A 20,399-nucleotide genomic window follows, 5' to 3' on the forward strand; every position below is an offset into this window, starting at 1 on the left:
TTTTTAGAAAACTGAAAGAAAACAGCAACCAGCCTCAATAATATTTCTTAATTTTGTTGTAAAATAAACATTTTGTTTTTTCTTTAAAAATAAAATAAGTTAATTAATGGTGTAAATACACAATGGGCTGCATTACATATCAACAGAGACTGATTAATTTCAGCATGAAGTCTGTTAGGAAAGGAATCTGTTTTATAATGCTCTGTATTGTGTACTTCAGAAAAAAAAAAAAAAGCTTTTGCAAGCAAACTGGTTTCTACACACAAGGCGGAAGCTTTGAAACCTATGACAATGTTGATTATATGTAATTCTGCTCATGGAAAACTTAATTTAAAAACCCAATTTAAGGAAGCAAGGTAGTGTTCAAACAAAGGTTAAGAATTAATTATGGTGTTCCAGTTAGAGGAGGCTTTTTGCCAGTAAAGGCTTTACAGTGCTTTTTTTCAGCTAGCAATGTGCTGTTAATTAACATATGCTACAAAACTAACAAAACTTGTCCCATGACCAAACATACAAAGCAGGTTAAACAAAATGGTTGCAATGTGTTCATTTCTTACAAAATGCAGGAAAGTACTGCCCTCTTGTGGTATGGTTGAAAGTGCACATATTGACCTTTTACCGGGAAAAATATATATATATATATATATATATATATATATATATATATATATATATATATATATATATATATATAACAGTACTTTACAGCAAGTATTGGGATTGAAAGACATTTGTTGATGTTTTTCACTCTGCCATGCTTGCAAAATATGTTGATACCCTTGAATGGAAATTAGTCTCTTCTTAAAATAGATGCAAAAATTGAAAGAGCAACCTGTTCTGCTGAGTGATTGGCTGAGTTATAATTTTCTAGAATGCAGAATGACTGTGAGGTCATCAATTGCCTATTTCATGACCCTTTGCTCACAAGATACCTTGTTATATTCTGAATAGTTTATCCAATCTTTAAAAACATGCAACTGTCCCATAAGTGCATACACATTATTTGTTTACAGAACAACTTTAACCCAGAAAAGATTCTGCAGTGGTGGAAGGCCCTGTTAGATGGTTTAAAATGTGAATAAACAAACAGGTAGCTTGGTGAACATTTGCTTTACACACAGCTTTTTGTGTGAACTGCAAAGGGAATGGGTTAGTTGTGATAATGAAATGCTACAATTGAAATAGAAGGAATGCTATAGAATACTGTATGACTGGTGGCATCCCCACTGGTCATATATATTTATTGGCATTGCACTACCATCTTGTGCCTATTGTGTCCTGCACGTTTAACATTTCTATGGTTAATAAGGGACTGAACTGGTTTCACAATCTCAATCTCAACACTACTGGTCTCTGCTCTGACCCTCACTTTTGATCCTTTAAGAGAGCTAACCAAGGCTTTAAAATCCATTTCCCCTTTTTGGCACTAGCAATATTTGCAATGGTCCCCCTTTTCTTCAGTGGATGATACAGGGAGGTGAGTGGACAGAGGGAGTCAAGGGAAGAGGTAGCAGAGTCTACAGAGAGTTGGAAGGAGTCGATAGGAGGGAGGTGAGAGAGCAGTGGAGGGAAGGACAGAGTGGAAGAGTTACGGTGGGAGGTGACAGTGGTGGAAAGTGGAGTAGGAGAGACAGAGTAGTGACAGAGGATGGATGGGCAGCAGGCTCTGGAGAAGGTAAGGTCCAGTTGATGGTCAGCTGATCTAAACTATCAATACACAAGTTTCTTTCTATGCCTAAAACTGTTTTAACCTTTACATGCACAGCCACTTCCACATTCTTAAAGCTTTAAGTATATTGTTTCAGAAATGTAACTTATTTCCTGTAAAACACATCTCGTTTAACACAGCATTTATATTGTGTTTTGTTCAACAAAGTGTGCAGCTAACATGCATGACACCCTGTTATTGCAGTGTGTACAAGCCTTTCAGAAGGCATGTAAAGAAAAAAGGAAAGCACACAAGGTAAAGTTTCAGATTAGATAAACAGATCTTAAAATAATTCATAAGAACACAACAGTGGATAAATTAACACAAAAATGAAAGGCACCCAGTTATGAGATTTTAGTATAAAACCCAATGATTGTGGGACTCTGTAGCTTTAAGTTAATAAAAAGTGGAAAACAACCCAAGTTTTACTTGTATTTTTATTATTTGTATTTAGCACAGAAGCACATGAATAAAGTTGCCACTAAGCAGGTGTATCCTATTACTTAAAAAAAAAAAAAGACAAGAAATGACAATCCCATTTTTCATCTGTTGAATACAGCAATTCATTAAGAATGCTACCACTATGAATGTATCAAATCGATCTAGAAAATCAATTATATCGCCTAGGAAATCCCATACCTTAAAATATAAATCCTTAACTTAAGCAGACAAAGATCTTCAATTGGCATACACAACACACACTTGCATTCCAGCTTAGTTTGTGTTGTTTTCTGGTTCATAATTTGGATGAACACGAATAACCAGACACAAACTTCTATTCCAATCCCTGTATCTTCATAGTACTGATATCAATCTACCACTACACAAACAAGTTAAAAATAATTAAATATATTTTAGGAACTTTTAATGCAGTGGTGGTAACTGTGATGCAAGATATCCACAATCTTCTTCGATGATATGTTCATTACTTAAATGATATGATATGTTCATTTACTTGTATTTTAACTGAAAAGAAAAATCAAAAAACAAAACTGGTATCATTATAATCTAAAAACAAGACGCTATAAAACACAAAAGCACAAAAGGCAATAAGTACTTGGATCATAAACTGTCAATGAACCCATTTATTATTATTATTATCATTATTACTATTATTACTTTCTTCATTCTTCATCAGATGAGTCGCCATCAATGGTGTAAGCCATAAAGAGCACATCTGGCCATTGGGGGACGAGGGAATGGCCTGGTTTCACAATTTCAAAGCCCAGAAAGCTGAAGGTCCGAAGTAGTGTTGCTACACACAATGAAAACGGATACTTCATTAATGGCAACTGGTTATTTACACACTGTCTCTTACTTTTGGTGCTTAAAGGGAGTTCTGACCAATGTTTCAAAATGGTATTACCTTTTTTTGTTTGACTCATGTAGTTTAAAATGTGAAATATGCATGTTTCAAACAACACTACTGATGAAAGGTTGCAGCTGCTTCCTAGTACCCAGTGATCTGGTGGTGATGCAGTTCAAATTAATTCATCAACAACTACACTATGCGGCCTACAAAAAGGAACCAAAATGTAGCAGTTTATCTATAGTATTATAATTTAAAAGTGCTAGAAAAAACAAAACAAGTGAAGCACCAAAAGATGCTAAGAAAATAATTTAATTTACACTTTTATCATGGGGTTTATCTCACTAACATACTCGATACTGGGTGTAGCCGGTATCATGACCTGTCCATACTGCAGGGAATCTGTACCAATCTGTATCAAACAAGATAAGAAAACAGGTACTGTATTTGTTTAGTCACACACCTCTTCTGCATCTACTCACCTCGAGCATCTGTGTTCTTGTAAAAACAAACAAAGACATTGAGCACGTTTAGGTGTTCTTCGGCACACTCCAGGAGAGCTGCAAAACTGGGGATAAAAAATAGCTAGTTATTCATTCTGCAATTAACTAAATGCTCTTAGTTACATATTCTAAAAAACCTCAAAGTTCAGACACTTTTGACAACTATAAAAGAACAAAATATTCATGACAGACGACTTATTTTATTCCTCATTCAGCCCTTTCATCCAACATAATTAAACCTTACAGTATATAAATGGTTGAGATCTCTGTATAGCCCTTTTCCCCGAAAACACAAAACAATCACAAACATACCAAATTATCCCTTTTTACTGTCAGATTAAGTGACAAAAAGGCAAAGCTCACACTACAGCTGGTTGTGCTGCATGTGACATGCCCTATTGATAGACACTACCATGAAAACATCCCCAGAACGAAGGGTGCACATTAACAGTGGACTGCTCATAAAGACATTTGATGCAGAGGAGTGTAGGCGGCATCAGACTGGATTTAGAATGAGTCACCTTTCTTTGCTGCCTTCAGGTAACACAGCGCAGGGGATTTCAATGTACAGATTATTGTTGTTCAGCACCGCATCCCACTTGATAACCTTGGAATCGGTTGGTCTGGTCTGGAAACGGAGTACCCTGGGCCTTCCATTCACATCAGACTCCTCGGTGACAGTCAGCTTGTTATCCTTTTTTTGAGGAACAAAAGTGTGACAGTTCACTCATAGTACAAAATCACATAAAAATCAAGACAAGAAAAAAAATAGTTTGTTCTTTGGAAGAAAAAAAAATGTCTTCGTATGTATCCCAACCTTAGCCCGAGTACTACTTGAAGAATTGTTACAATTAAATATAGGATGACAGACAGTGTGCATCATGTTTTTCAGGAATTTGTTAGTAAACTGAAAGCATATAGAAAGGAAGCATCAGTGTGTTCAGCAGCCCTCCTCCTAAGTAAATTTAAAAGGGGGTACCAACCGTGTCTGGATTTTCTTTGTTAAGTATTTAAGTTGACATTGAAACTACCTCTACTCCTTGCTAATTCAAGTACACTCTCACTACCATATTGAACAGGGCACACATTAGAAACTATTATCATGCTTTAAACTGTACTTCTTCTCCTTTGTATACAGGATACTCAACCCCACATCCATTATAATCTAATTGTTATCTGATTAAACCTACACTTTCTCTCATTATGAGAAAAGGCCATGTTCTACCTTCATTTACCCTGGCAAACCAGCCATCAGCCAAATAATGTCTTACTTTCCCTGTAAAATGTCGTTTTTGCTTTTCTAGTTGAACATGCTGTGCTGAAGGAAACAATTAAATTAGATTTCTGCTGAATAAAATTACTGCTCTGCTTCACAGAATGCAATTAAGTATGACCTATTAGAATCAACCGTCTACATCTGTGTATTTATGTAGTAAACAAGATGTAGTTTACTCAAGATCAGATCTTTAAACAATAATTCTTCCAGTGTGGCACAACAAGATATATTTTCAAATTCTAATGTTTCAGAAAAGGAAACATTTGCTATTAATTTAATGTGTTTTGGTCAAATGATTTATATCACATTGATATACAGGTACTTGGTATGATGCTGTCAGAAATCAGCTGCCAGAGTAAAGCAGGAAGGTGGCTTTCTCACTAGAAAGGGACAGATGACCTATATAACTACAAGCTATACTTCGCTATAGTAAAGCACTGTAGCTTATTGTAAGAAGGACCCTTTCTTAAACATAAATGCTGAAATGTATAAAATTACAATATTACATTTTTGCAGCCATTTTAAAATACCTACCTGTAAATTCACATTATATTCTTGGGAGAAAATAAGTCATTTGACTTGTTCCCTATGCGTGATACAGGGCCTATAAAAAGCATAAGAGGCACCACCAAACCTATACTATAGCACAGTACATTTCTAAATGTCTGCTTTTGTAAATCTGCGTGTTTGAATATGAGGCTATACATACCGAATACAGCAGTCGAGCTGAAAGAGTGTGATCCCTCTGACCATTTCCTCGCCCACCTGGGATCTTCAGTGGTGGGAGAGGGACATCAGGAGCACCACAGAGGCCCCGAACCGCAGGTACTAGTACAGTGAACAGACAAGCTGGGGGGAATGGGGCAATGTTACCAAAATAAATACCTACACACTCCCTTTTTGAGACAACCCTGAATTTCAGTGCAACTGCATTACGTTCCACTGTATAAATCCACCCCACCTCCACTCTCGCAGCACCTATCAACATTCTTTAGATTTTAAAAAAGGTTCAATTTCATTTTTTGGATTGAAACTGTAATTTCATATGTATGCGTTCAATGTATTTAAAATAACTAATCAAGTTTAAATTGTGTAAAAGAACATAGTTTTAAATAAAAAAAAAAAACTTGTTTTGCTTATTTCAGAATAACCAATTTGGATTACAGAAACGTTCGAACTTTCCTATGCCTTGATAATATATAAATAGCGCTGGAACACTTAATTGGATTGATAGAATATTGTAGTTATTGTAACAATTTTTCAAAATGCACTCCTCACAAAACAATGAAGGCACCTAAAAACTCAAATAGCATTACTTAAAGCTAAAATATAGCATAAACTTTAAAAGAGACACCTGCCAGAGAGGTTGCATGTGTTATGTAACCAGTTAATTGGTTAGTCAAAAGTACCAAATATACAGTATCTTTAAAGGCCAAGGCTGAAATTTCATCATACTGTTGCCATATATGTAGTGAAGACCTAGATTTTATATTAATATCATAGCTTGTTGTGAATTTAAAAGGGGGTTCCGCGAGGTGATTATCATAATTTCATGGTTTCAGTAAATGCTTGCCTTTCAATTACTAGCTATAAACAGTATACCAGCTAGTCTGCAGACAAGGTTTTGGCACTTTATAAATTGGACTTGTATAATTCATGAATGTGTAACTTGTTTACCAGTTGCTTGTGTAAAATGTACATTATTTTATAAAAGGCATGCACTGCGCCTTGTATACAAATATATTGTTAGCCATAGAAACAACTGACGTCAAAACGGGGAGGAAGTCAAATTGGCTGGCTTTGCGCTAGCAACTATTGTGACGTAGATGCGTGAAAAAGGCCTTTAAAATACAGCGATAAAGGAAAAAGAACATACACGTATTTACAATATAAAACACGAAGCAGACTTCCGTCCCCACTAAATGACAACGTTAAATAAAACAACTGCTGCTTCACATATTTAAAAAAACAAAAACAAAAAAAACGTAATAGCAAGGCCTTACTCAACACAATTCCCAAATTCCCAAACTATATTACGTAGTTAACATTCAGTTACGATTCTTATTTGCGTATAAAACCATTCTGATTATTTTACAATGACATTACGTTTTAAATACGAGACGAGTGTATTTGGTGTAAGGTTTTATATGGACGTTCTTGTAATTTAAAACCTGTCGTATTATAAAAATACTACAAGGAAGAGTAAGAAACAGGGCCACAAAATTAAAATGCATAAAACTTCTCGTTCAGAACATGACATTTTAATAAAACACAAACAACCCCTTACAGAACACATGAAAATATGCATACATCTGAGGCAGTGATTACGTTTAATGTTGTTAATTACTAAACATTTTCTTTTACCAAAAAAAAAAAAAAAAAATCTACCCGACCCCAGCACTTTTCACTTACTTGTCCGTCGTGTCACAAATACTACTGTTACTTAAAGAAGCCATGGAGTGATGATATTGTTGTTTTCCTTCTTTCTCTCGGGCAAAGCAATGACTATTTAAGATTCGCTGGAGGTTAGATTTTACCATCCGGCCTCGGTGAGAGGACAGGCAGGCGGCAGGTACAACACCGGGCGACGATCGGTTTAGGAATGAAACACTGAATTTGTAGACCGTTCTCAAAACACTGTGCTGCAGTTCGGAGAAAAAAAATACAAGCAATTAAATATCTGAGAGAGTGCAGTGAGGCCCCATCACCAACAGGGGAGAGACCAGGGAATGGAAAATTACAACATTAATTACAGATTAATACGGAATTACTGAATTACTGACAAGGAAAAAGACTCGCGTATGTACATATACTAGCTATTGCTAAGCACCTTTGATGTTAAAACTTATCAAACATGCATATGCATTTCATATTAAATTAAATATCTTTATTACGTATATGGGTACAGATAACTGACAATAGTTTATTATTTTTATGTAAGTAACAAAACAAAATATTGTTATGTTATTAATAGAAGGTAATAATGAAATATATTCACTATTTATTTCTCTGACTTAGAAAATCCATTCTTCATTAAATATTTAAGCAAAATAGTTAGGTTTGAATGGTCTTGTTCCATGTGACACGTTATAGTGTTTTACATTTTGTTACCATACAGAAAAAAACGCAGGTAAGGAAATATATTTTTAATGATTGTAGTTTTCAATATTGCCACTAGGTGGCGAACAAGGATCGTTATACTAGTAATATTTACAGATGCTATAACTATTTAAATTTCCTTCACATATTACAAAGAAAGGCACCAGTAACAAGAAAGCGTTGCAGCTTTTTATGGACATTTTTATAAACAAAGTATGTACAAATAACAGATTACATAATTAAAAGCTCACCCTGACCTACATCCACAGCATTTGCAGTATAATGTCATAATAACATGCCTATTTGCATAGGTGGTTACCAAGATATAGCCTTAAATAGATCAAGTGTGATTACTGTAAATATTAGGTAGCATTAATCATATCAATACAGTTGCATGCCCTTGAATGCACTGACCCAAACCCTTCTCTATTATTCATTAATTATTTTGTATTTTAAGTTTTAAGCAATATTTCACAAACGCTGTTAATATGCCGTTGCATATTTGCATAGCCACCGATAGTTATGATAAATGTTTTCAAAGGAAACAAAAAAATGTCTAGTTCTTTGTATCAATACAACCATCACACACTATTGTCAAAATAAATAATCTGCTTTTAAAAGTGTTAATATACTTTATGTAAAGATAACTATTACTTGTTTGGACCTAATGGGCTGTTAAATAAACATAGGACAGTCTATTCTTGCAGCGCAGCATAGCAATTTTGAAGCAAATTCTTGCTTTTCCTGGCAACAACCATGCTTGTTACCTGAAGGTGTTTACATTAGGTCTACATATGTAAGTATAAAAGTAACAAGCTACCACAAACTGCAGAGTGACATAGTCATACTATTATTACATATACATTAGTTTAACCAGTGAGTTTGACATTTATGTCTTGTTATATATACGCATAAAAGACCAGTATTATATTAATATGGATTTTCTGTTTCTGCTCTTTGACGTTCATTCACTCATTTTATACCAGTGTGCTGCCATTCCATTTTCTTTCCTATTTTATTATCTGTGCATAACTGGATACCTCTCCCTGATTTCAAGGTAAGTTTTCTTCCTGTTCTAAATGTAATGATGTACTGTGAGACTGTTTGCGTTGATATTTCCAACAGTAATATTGTTTCAGACAATAAACAAAAAGCTAGAGGTCCTCGTGTTTTTACTGTTTTTCGTTTGTTTTTTTATGGATTGAATGTTTTACTGCAGTGTTTGTCATACGTAGTCCTCAAGTACCGCCAACGGTCCCGTTTTTGTTTCAGTTGGTTCTCTTTTTAGAATGTACTGTATATTGCTGAACATAGACTCTAGAACAATTAGTGCGGCTATACGCTGTTTAAAATCTGTAAGTATTGGATTATTGCATTGGAAAATAATGCATGTTTAAAACAAACATTTATAGGTAACTCCTAGCTGATACAAAAACCTGGTCCATTGGGAGGACCAGGATTAAAAACCACTCTAATGTACATATACTGTAGATATAGAAGTGCATTTATTATTATCCATCGGTGTGTTTTCGATTAAAGCTGAACTGCCTTGTTAATATATTGTTTTAAATTTAAAAATGCATACTAACATACTCACTTCGCTGTGTGTTTTCAGGTATATCTACCTGATTCTTGGAGGGTTTCTACTAGCTGTAATTACCATGGGACCCTATTGCCTAGTTGTGCTGATCCCTGCTGTGTCGTCTGTGTTGCTTATCCACTTTGTCAGCTCCCAGCGTCTTCACACCTGGGCTTTCCTCACACAGATGGGCTGGCAGACCTCATGGCATCTTGTCCTCCAGTACAGAGGATATCAGCTTCAAGAGGGCGACCCCAGGTACAGCGGTCCTTTTTTGTTAATTTCTGCAATGGTGACATCTAAGACTGGTATCACATGGAGTCTTTTACCAGTCACCGTTGCAGAAACTCATTTCAGGAAGACAGATAAAGAACAAATGTGCTTCCCAGTCAAGGAAGTCATTCTACATTGTACAGAGTGCTGTATGATATGAATAATTAAACTATATAAGTTATTTTATTATACATCATGATCCATATATTTATTTAGACTACTACTTGCAGTTTCTTTTGAAGCTACTGCACCGTTTATGGAAAGCGAAGGTGTCTGACAACCTTATGGGGTCTACCCTGGAAACAGAATTTTAAAATAAGTGTATATTTCTTTTTTTTTTAGGCTACTTGTTGCAGTCTCCTCCTTGATGCTGCTTACCCAAAGAGTCACGTCACTGTCCTTAGACATTCAAGAAGGAAAGCTGAAAACTGGAGACACAAGAACAGGGAACTGCGTCTCCTTCAGTTCACTACTGCCTTACCTCAGCTACATGCTCTATTTTCCTGCTCTTCTTGGTGGGCCTCTGTGTTCTTTTAGAACCTTCACGTCCTGTGTGAAACTCTGCACTGTAAACCCCCCACCAAACCCACTGTGGACTGTGTCCAAAAAGTGTGTGCTGGTCCTTGGTTTGGAAGGAGTGAAAACACTCCTCACAATTTGCATAGATATTCACACTGAGGACCCCATGCAATCCAGAGATCTGGAAGGTGTTTTGTTAATCTGGTCCGTTTCTTTGTTGTACAAGATGAGCTATTACTCCTGCTGGGTCCTCAGTGAGTTGCTCAATAATGCAGCAGGCTTCGGGTTTGGGGGCTATGACAGCAAAGGCTTTCCAATCTGGAATGCCCTCTCGGACACAGATATCTGGACACTGGAGACAACTCATAAAATATCTCAGTTTGCTCGAACTTGGAATAAGACCACCGCAGACTGGCTCAGAAGGCTAGTGTTTGAGAAATGCAAAGCCTATCCTTTACTGGCAACCTTTGCCTTTTCGGCCTGGTGGCACGGACTGCACCCTGGACAGATATTTGGGTTTTTATGCTGGGCTGCGACAGTAGAGGCTGATTACCGTGTTCATCATTACTTAAGGCCTTACGTGGGAACCGGGCTGACAAGGCTGTTGTATAAAAGCCTGACATGGGTGCAAACGCAGTTAGTGATCGCATGCTGTATCTTGACTGTGGAGCTGCGAAGTCTTTCCTCTGTGCGAATGATTTGCCAGTCGTATATCTGTCTGTTTCCTCTTCTGTATTGTTTGGTGCTTGTTTTTCTATCTAGAAAACCACAGTAACTACAATGTGAAGCTGCACTGCATGCTGAACGTCACTTGACTTATCTTTGTTGACAGTATATCGCTTTGCATTTTTGAAGCTATGTTTCAGAGCCAATTTTAATCTACACACCAACTTTATTTGTCAGTTCAGGGTAGCGTACAGTATATGTGCAATATGTGTTTTATTTATTTTTTAGACAGGACAGTTCTTTAAAAATACAATTTTCCAACATTTTTTACTTGTTTGGTTTTGATGCTAGACTTTGCCTTTCGGGGCACTTGGCACTTTTTAATTGATAATAAATCAATCCCCTTTGGAATTACAGCTGGTCCCTAAACATATCTGATTATTATTTTTAAAAAATACGTGTAACAGACAAGAGAAATAAAACTGTAAACAGAAGCTCTGCTTGTTTCAGAGCTATTTCAGTAGCAAATTTACAGAACACACGTGATAGATTGCATACAATTAGGCCTTTACCTTCCACAGCAATGGACAAGCCTTACAAAAATGTATTTTGTAGCACCAAGAAGTATCTCACAGATCTTATTGAGGGTTTATGATGAAGTGCTAGAGGGTCTGGAGAACCATATGCAGGTATGTCCTGTATGTAGAATGCACATTGGTTGTTTCTGTACAATTAAATAAGGCTCTTCCTACAACAGGTACAGCTGAAAACTGATGTATGAGCAGTATCTCCCTGGCAATCTGAACATTGCCTTTAAACCACCCTCTTTGAAAGAATGCAGTATTCTGCCCAATTGCCTTGCATAATGGTTTCTTAGTTTTTATCCAGTTTAGCATATGCATGAAAGATAAGTAGTTCCCTTCTTTCAGAATGATAGGGTTTTATTTATACCCCCAATCTGCAATTCTGTTGTTTATGATAACCACTTCAGATTATGTTGTAATATGGCTTGTGTGGTTATTTGTAACTGCTGCTGCCCCCTGGGGGTACTCTTGAAAAGGACCTCTCAGTTACTTTTGAATAAATAAAAACACTATTATGTATTTTGCCTTTATATAAATGGTTTGTTGAACCCTAGGGGAAGGAGTGTGGAACAGTGTAAAAGCAGAAGAGCTGAACTCATTTCACACTGTATACAGGTATAGGAAAGAGAACTCCACTTATAGCAGCAGACCAATACCAATCTAATATACTAAATGTATAGAATATTAATGTCATTTTTTTATTTTTAAGTTTAAGGCACTGAAACTGTTCAATTAGTTATGCTAAGGTTGTCTTTATGCAAAGTCACTTGCCACTTTAAGAGTTCTTACATTCAGAGAGCTGGAATTCTGGCTGGCTTCAAATTTGACCTAAAGTACCACAAGTAGGACAATTGAGACTTTGCACAGTCTCAAAAAGAGGGGTCAAGGATTGGCTTGGCAGTGAGGCCTTCAGTCTCCAGTGCTGGCAATCCCACACTGTTTAATAGCAGTGCAATTCACATTCTAACATAGTCCTTGAACAGAACAAAAACTTGCACAAGAAAAGTATAATTTGAAACCAAATATTCCAGTTGGAGGAATACAGTAATTACAACTGTTGTTTGTTAAAAACTCCTGCCTCCTGCACTGACACAAGAGCTTAGTGAGGGTTATACTAAAGTGTTATTATTTTATCTTGGGTCTATTTCAAAGTAACAACACACAACAGCTACAATGCAATACAACATATAGTGCTCTTCATGCCAAGGCATCACAGATCGATCGCTTGAGTGATTCAGGGGTATGCAACTGAAAACCTTTGCCCTAGTCAATTTGAGCTAACTCTGGAATCATCACTAGATCAGGATTCTGTGCCTGGAAAAATGGCTGGGAATTAGAAAGCCCAAGACCATTAAGTGCCATATGGGTGGTAAGCATTATTTTCAAATCAATTCTAAAACTCACAGGAGGCCTCAATGAGTGAAAACAGCAAGTGTGAGTAAGCATTCTGGAAACAGTTGAAGTCTATTTACAAATCTGAAAGGCCTAAGGTTACAAAAGAAGTCATGCTAGTGGTTTTATGCACTGGCCTCTGGAGGACTGGGTTTAAATCAGGTCTCAACTTGGGTACTGTTAGTCTACATCACATCACAATACCAACACACGGTTCAGGACGGGCATAGAGTTTCAAAAAGAGAGACCAAGGAGTGGACAGGGACAGAACCACTCCCTGATCCCCCAAAAGCTGAATTTGAAACAGCCATTGCCACTGCTTGCACTAACCCTGCGCTTCGTCTAAAGAGAGGAATTTGGCATCCAAGCAAACACACTGTAGGGATTGCATTTGGTGACAAGGTTTTGTATTCACCACCAAGTTGCACCTCACAGCAGCAGGTCCAATTAGATCCTAGGCCAGTTTTACAAGGTATGTTCTTGTTATGTTTCCTAGTGCACAGAAGGTTTGCAAGATCTCCCACAAGGTTGCTTTGGCTACATAATAAATATAATTTTAAAAGACATTATATATATATATATATATATATATATATATATATATATATATATGAAAAATGACATCCTCATATGAGGCTATGGTTACTTCCTTCATATGGCCACATATAAAGACTAGAAGAGTTATTTATTTATTTATTTATTTTTTAATCCATCCCCATATAAGGTCACTATGCATGAAAATATCAGCCTTTTTGAACATGAATCAATGGGAGTGGCCATAGGTTTCAATGAGATAAGGCCTTACCTGTAAAAGTAAAGCTGCATGTTACACACCCATATTTCCAATACTTGCACATTCTATATGAACAATTCATATCTTAAAACTCATGTTTCGGGGCTCCCGAGCGATGCATCGAGTAAAGGAGCTGTAGTGACTTTGGTATACAGTTTATTTTGATATAAATTAGTCTCTAGACGCACTGTTTAAGAACGTCCAAATGTCAGTAACTGAGTCAACGCAGGGGTGCTAGTGGTGGGCTGAGCCTAAAAAATAATAATTGGACATGACTAAATTGAGGAGAAAACAATTCAAATAATTGTCAGCCACTAAAAGAAAAAAAAAATCATGTTTCAAGGATGGGTACGAGTACATTTTCTTTTTAAAGGCAGTAGATGTAACATAATGAAGGTGGATGTAGTGCTTAAGTTGTGTTATTTTGCCAGCAGATGGCAGTATACACTTGATCACTAAGTCCATGCCAGCATCAACCAGAAGTGCCTACAAAGATACCACGAAACTTTCCTGTCAGGACAACTGAAAAAGTCAGTCAGCACCTCCGGTCGCTTTTTTTGTAAATAACAAAAACGATTATTCACTGCCAAACATGAACTACTTTAGATGTGTAATGGCTGCAGTATAGGATACTGACCTTAGGTTTAGGGTTTTGGTGTTGGGAGAGGATTATTCATTGTTTTATTACCAATAATATATTAACCAATCAGTGCAGTGTCCTGACAGGAACATTTGGTGGTACCTTTGTAAGGACAGCGGATAAACCACAGCTGGATTTTATTTGACAGCACTGTGGAATCCTCTTGGACTGCATCAACCACTTTTTGTTTGTAGCAACCCTGGGATAACCATGGCAAGGTGGTTGAAGCAATCTAGGGCAAGCTGTAAAATGAGCTATAAAATCCAACTGTGGCCTATCCTGGAAAAGTGTATCGGTCCATTAGATAGTCTGATGAGAGCAACCTGTCTTCCCAATCTTCAAACAAAAAATAAGGGGGCTTTTGTTTTAATGCTAAACAAATGTGTACAACATTGTTTGGTTTCATAGATTAATATAAAAAATGTACATACCGGTAACTATGCATATCAGACACCCCCATTGTAAAATTAATTAAAATTATGGGAGCAAACATGGTCAAGTTCTCTTCTAGAACAGCCCCATTAAGCTACATTTCCACAATCACAAACCATCTTCTGAACGTCATTCCTGATGAGCACGCTTCCCCTCACCCTTCTTTAAGGTCAGCAAGAATGGCAGTTAAAGCATTCACAGAGCAGGTACAGTGAATACACAGCACTCCAAACAGAAAGAAACGTCAAGGGTCAAAATGAAACATTGCTCTTGAAAACTGAAGCAATAAAAAAAATAACGATCTTGTGAAGTAATGAAGAATCTATACTAAGTTGTCAGCAAATGATAGAGGAAGCCTAATTATGAATAATAATAATAATAATAATAATAAATAAATAATAATAATAATAATAATAATAATAATAACACAATTGTAAGCATAAATACATCCTTTCTGTCTTAGAGCCTGCTTCCCTCAATGTCATATACAGCACACAACCAGGGAGTACAAACACTAATTGTGCCTTAATTTAAACTGACTGTTAAACCTTTGGTCTAACCAAAAGGGTGACAATATATACTGTGATTATGTGTAAATAATAACACAGCTTGTCCGGGTAAGCTCTTTCTGTGCTGGTTACATGATGCACAGATCTTACTTGTGGTGATGTGGCTCATATATTGACATCTGGTTGTGAGTTTCCATGTTATTGACATTTACAGCTATGGCCAAAAGTTTAGCATGACCTAGAATTTTAGGATTGATATATATATATATATATATATATATATATATATATATATATATATATATATATATATATATATATATATATATATATATATAAAACATCATTTAGATATTTTATTTAACAACATGTAATGAAAGAAACGACTATATGATATTGCAAAAGTCTACCGGAAGCCATAATAGTACTACAGTTTTTCATATTAGATTTCAAAATGTCACATTTGCCTTTTTTAAGTTTAGTATATTGAAACCTACAAAGCGTTATGTAATTCACTATGTTAACGTAACATTATTCAACAGGTTTCATTCAACTTTATGAAGCAAAATTTGTTAATTCTATAAGGGTGATGCAAAACTTTTGTCTACAGCTGTACAGTAAATAGCATTACTAATATAAAATGCATTGAAATGTAACTGTTTCCAGAATCAGAATAAGGTCAGGAATGAAAAGTGTTGACTGGCAAGATCTATTAATTTATTCACTTTCATATATATGAAAAAAAACACCTCCCTATGGTAGGGATCTGAAATCTCCATCAACAAGGATAATGCTTCCTGTGTTAACCTGACTGCAATGTAAAAACTCCATCTCAAGAGAATAACATTCCTGGTACTATCCTTCAGCAACTCTCCTTTTAACAAGCAGCAATTAGAGAATATTAGGCAAAGCAATGAAATCTGTCTTAGAATGTAAAGCTCTGGATGAAAAGAAACCTAAGGCTATATGCCTTAAGAATTCCTTTGATGTAATATTGTGTTGTGTGTTTCAAAATGGAAACATTCCTCAAATTAACACCAATACTACAGTGTCTTATACATGTATATATGAAATTGTAATCAAATATTATGGACCCTGAAAACATGTTCTTGAAGTGTGCTTTGAAGATGCAGGCCTTCCTGTATCTTTTCATTTTGAAAAGCCTTCGCCCACATTTCCTCTAACTTCATTATCATCACGTAGATACAAATCAGAAATATTGTAATTCTTTGTTTTAGCAGGACTGCAATGAGTGAACCACAAACTAATGTCAGCAGTTACTATGTATTTGTTGCCATTTGCAACAAGGTTTTCAAAATGGGATAAATACGAATATACAAGGTTTGTGACCTGAGTAACCCCATATAATCACAGAGTGTGTATTTTCTAAAGGGGTAACAGGGTTCACAAACCAAATTTTACCTATTGTTTTTTTTCCCCTGTATCTTATTTTGGTTCAAAATACAGATACATTAACTATGCCATAGCTGTACTTTTGTTACATTAATACTTGTACAGTACTGTGACAGAGATCGAACGATTCTTGGTGTTAGATCTCCTTCTCGACCTGTGAAGGCACTGTGCAAAGGGAACAGAGTACCCTGGACTGGACGGCCCTACAGTTCATTCCAAGGGTTAGGCGGAAGTCAGCCATCTAGAAAGAGGACTGAGCTATGGTAAAGCATGCATGCACTGTGGACGGGTGTTTGTGTATGTGTTACGTGTGGGTGAATTGTTATTATTTGTGAACTGTTATTATTTCGGGGCCAACCGAATAAGCAATACACACCCCTGCATTTCTTCTCATTGACATTGTCATTATTTACTGTTGTTGGCCATCAGGCGTTTGGATTACAAAATGCAACCATGAAATACTGCATCATACCTTCAACTTTTCGTCCTGTCAACATAATACACTAGGGCTCGCACTGGACAGAGAGTATGGAGCTGCCGCTCTGTCAGACTGGAAAGGAGGTGGATGGAAAGCCTCCAATTCCACAGACTGGTTGACATGAAATGCAGAGACAGTCATTAGCAAAAAAGCAGGATTGATAAAGAGCGTAGTCCTGGCTACTGCAAAAAATAAGCAGGCTTTCGCAATTGAGAATGCCAGTAGCTCACTCACCTGCTTTGTGGAGGTGCAAGCAAAAAAGTCGCTTTGAGCGATAAAAATTTCAGCTGAGCTGAATGCAAGTGTTCAAATGGAGGCTTCATGGGTGCATCAAGCACCATATTAAGCGTCCAGTGAGGTACAATATCCTTCATAAGTGGCCGAATCCCTCGAGCTCCTTTAAAAATTGTCCCACCAGGAAGTGAGCGGTGTGGTGAATAAAAGAATTGTCCAGACAGTTATTTCTTCCAAAAATGTCCATGTTTACTAAATAAAAACAAAGATATCCACCCCTCTACCAGCAATGGTATCGGGGGGAACACTGCTGGCTTGCAGACCAAAAAAACAAAAAAACACACAATATTCAATAATCCCCAATCCACAGACCCATGTACGAGAGTGTGCTCTTCAATCCGTAAGGGAGTGCTGGTGTCGTGAGGTGAGGGTAGTGCTCTGGTTAAGTGGACTGTCTCTGTGGCTGCAGCCCATGGCTCCTTACTCCTCTACAAAACACAAACACAAAAACAGCACATAACACAAATAAACAAACCGCTCTGGCTGGTGGTTACATTTCTCAGCGCAAGGTGGCGTACTGACATAGCTGCTTCCCCTTTGTACGCGCAACCTCCTCCGTACAACCAACCCGTCGCCATGGTTTCTCCAATAGAGGGCCGTCCCACAGCTGCTTGCAATGGAATCATTCCGGGCACTTGCAACTACGCGCCCCTCCTAATAGGGTCACCTTCCGGTTTCCACCTATCATCAAGGTGGCCCATCTAGGAGGCAGCATACCATCATCCTTACACAGCTCCCTTTCTGGTTTGGAGGGATATTTACAAGATTCATCCTTTCTCTCTTTATCACACATGGGAAGCTGAAATAGCTGCCATGTGACATTTAATGTATAGGGGGATTTCCCCTCATCAAACAGGTCCTACAAAAATTGCAGTATAACTGCCATGGGACAGGTCGGGTGGTCGAACCCCCAAGGCAGGCACCACGTCTGAAAGATATCCCACTTGTACCCATACTGGAAATGCATGGACACTGCTTTGGCATTTTTCAGGGTGTCAATAACCCTATTGGACAGACCCAGATGGCTCAAATGCAGCCGTTCACAGGCCAGACCTAGAGCTGCAGGCTCAATGTATTGGGATTCCATAAGGTCCCCTGCGCCTGACTGAGCAGGTTGTGGTGCTTGAGCAGTCTCCACGGCTGGCCGCTCAGGAGCTGCATCAGGGCTGAAAACCAGTCACATGGGCTAATAAGAGAACCTTGGCCCGGTCCTGCCTGATTTTCTCCAGACACAGTGGGAGCATGGTGAGCGGTCGGACGGCACATAACAGTTGCCTTGGCCACTGGTTGCTAAAGCATCTATCGCCAGCAGGTCCCCACCTCCTGTTATGGAGAACCAAAGGGGAAAGTGGGTAGATTCCTGGGAGGCAAAGAGATCTATCTCTGCTCCCCTGAATCTCTCACAAATGAGACTTTATGTATGCCACCACTGTTGTGTTGTCTGTATGTACAAGCACATGTCTCTCTTGAACCTGCAAAAAATTCTGCAAGGCCAGATTAACTGCCTGCTGCTCCAAAACATTGATATGGAGACCCTGCCAAGGGCAGTTCAAAACCCCATGTGCCTCACAGCACCCTAGCCCAAGCTGGACGAGTCGGTGGTGACAACCTCACTTGTGGTGACACTGTCCAGTGCTACGCCGAGGCATAGATGGACAGGCTGTTTACACCAACAGCGTGCCTTTCACAGTGTTTCGTCACTATATCAAATTTACAGTGATGAAACACTGTCAATAGACGGTCACAGTTCAATGCGGACTGATAAATCATGCTGTTGAACCAGTCCTGCAGAGGGCACATATGCAGGAGACCCAAATGGAGGGTCTGAGAAGCCCAGAAGTATCTGGAACGTCACTGCAATAATCGCACGGTTGAGCTGAAAGAGCTTGAAACAGGCAGCTATTCTCTGCACTCTGCCATCCGGCAGAGGGGACAGCATGGAGCTGGAGTCCAAGTACACTCTTAGATAAGGGGCTGTCTGAGAAGGCGTGAGCTGGCTCTTCTCATGATTCACTGTAAGGACCAACCATTGAAGGTGGCCGGTGACAAGTTCTGTTTGGGCGTCTGTCTGTCCTGGAGATGACACAAATAAGCCCGTTGTCCGGATAATTGAGTGCTTTGAGTCTCAATGGGGCCAGGATAGCATCCCTGCACTTTGAAAAGGCATGGGGAGCTACAAAGAGGCCAAATGACAAGACCCGGAACTTGTACATTGTTCCCTGAAAGGCAAACCACAGGTACTTCCAGTGTGCTGCTTTTATGGGGATGTGGAAATAGGCGTCTTTGAGGTCCACCATGGCGAACCAGTAGCCTGGCTGGATTGACTGCAACAGCTGTTGCATCGTCAACATTTTTAACCTCCTTCAGCTCAGATACAGGTTGACCTGTCTGAGGTCGAGGAATGGTCTGAGGCCACCATCCCTCTTGGGCACTAGGAAGTACCTGGAGTAGAACCCTTGCTCCAACTGGAGGGGGTCTATCACGCAAATAACCAATTTGCAACAAGCTGCTACCTATAAAGCTTTTAATGGAGCAGCACCTAGCTATGTGCAGAAGCTACTGACCGTGTATCTCCCAAATTGCACAATTAGATCACAGGAAGCAGGGCTGCTTGTTGTTCAGGGGTCAATAAAATCAATACCGGAAGGAGGGCTTTTTCCTTTAGAGCCCCTAAACTATGGAATGCAGTACCTCCATGTGTTAGGGAAGCTGGGTCTGTGGGTCTTTTTAAGTCTAAACTTAATGCATTTTTATAAAATGGCATTTTTATCTTAGCAGTTTTAATGCAACATAATTGCTAACTTTTAATGATTATTATTATTATTATTATTATTATTATTATTATTATTATTATTATTATTATTATTATTATTTGTATGTTTTGTATTTTTTTATGTATTTATGTACAGTGCCTTGTGATTCTTCAGCATGA

The 20,399-nt window shown here is 37.9% G+C and overlaps 1 protein-coding gene and 1 pseudogene across 1 annotated transcript; one reads left to right on the forward strand and one right to left on the reverse strand.

Moving 5' to 3' along the window:
* Nucleotides 1–2,131: 2,131 nt before the first annotated feature.
* Nucleotides 2,132–7,486, reverse strand: LOC121303251 (annotated as a pseudogene).
* Nucleotides 7,487–8,810: 1,324 nt separating this feature from the next.
* Nucleotides 8,811–11,989, forward strand: LOC121328530 (ghrelin O-acyltransferase-like). Its single transcript, XM_041273236.1, has 3 exons — nt 8,811–8,952; nt 9,511–9,732; nt 10,090–11,989. The coding sequence occupies exons 1-3, from the start codon at nt 8,831–8,833 to the stop codon at nt 11,039–11,041; spliced, it is 1,296 nt and encodes a 431-aa protein (XP_041129170.1). The 5' UTR covers nt 8,811–8,830; the 3' UTR covers nt 11,042–11,989.
* The last annotated feature ends 8,410 nt before the right edge of the window (nt 11,990–20,399 follow it).

Source organism: Polyodon spathula, chromosome 2, assembly GCF_017654505.1.
Source record: "Polyodon spathula isolate WHYD16114869_AA chromosome 2, ASM1765450v1, whole genome shotgun sequence".
Lineage (NCBI taxonomy): Eukaryota > Metazoa > Chordata > Actinopteri > Acipenseriformes > Polyodontidae > Polyodon > Polyodon spathula.

Coding starts and splice junctions, on each gene's coding strand:
- LOC121328530 (XM_041273236.1), top strand. CDS start 8,831: ATGGATTTTCTGTTTCTGCTCTTTGACGTTCATTCACTCATTTTATAC. Junction 8,953..9,510: donor TACCTCTCCCTGATTTCAAG/GTAAGTTTTCTT, acceptor GTGTGTTTTCAG/GTATATCTACCTGATTCTTG. Junction 9,733..10,089: donor CTTCAAGAGGGCGACCCCAG/GTACAGCGGTCC, acceptor TTTTTTTTTTAG/GCTACTTGTTGCAGTCTCCT.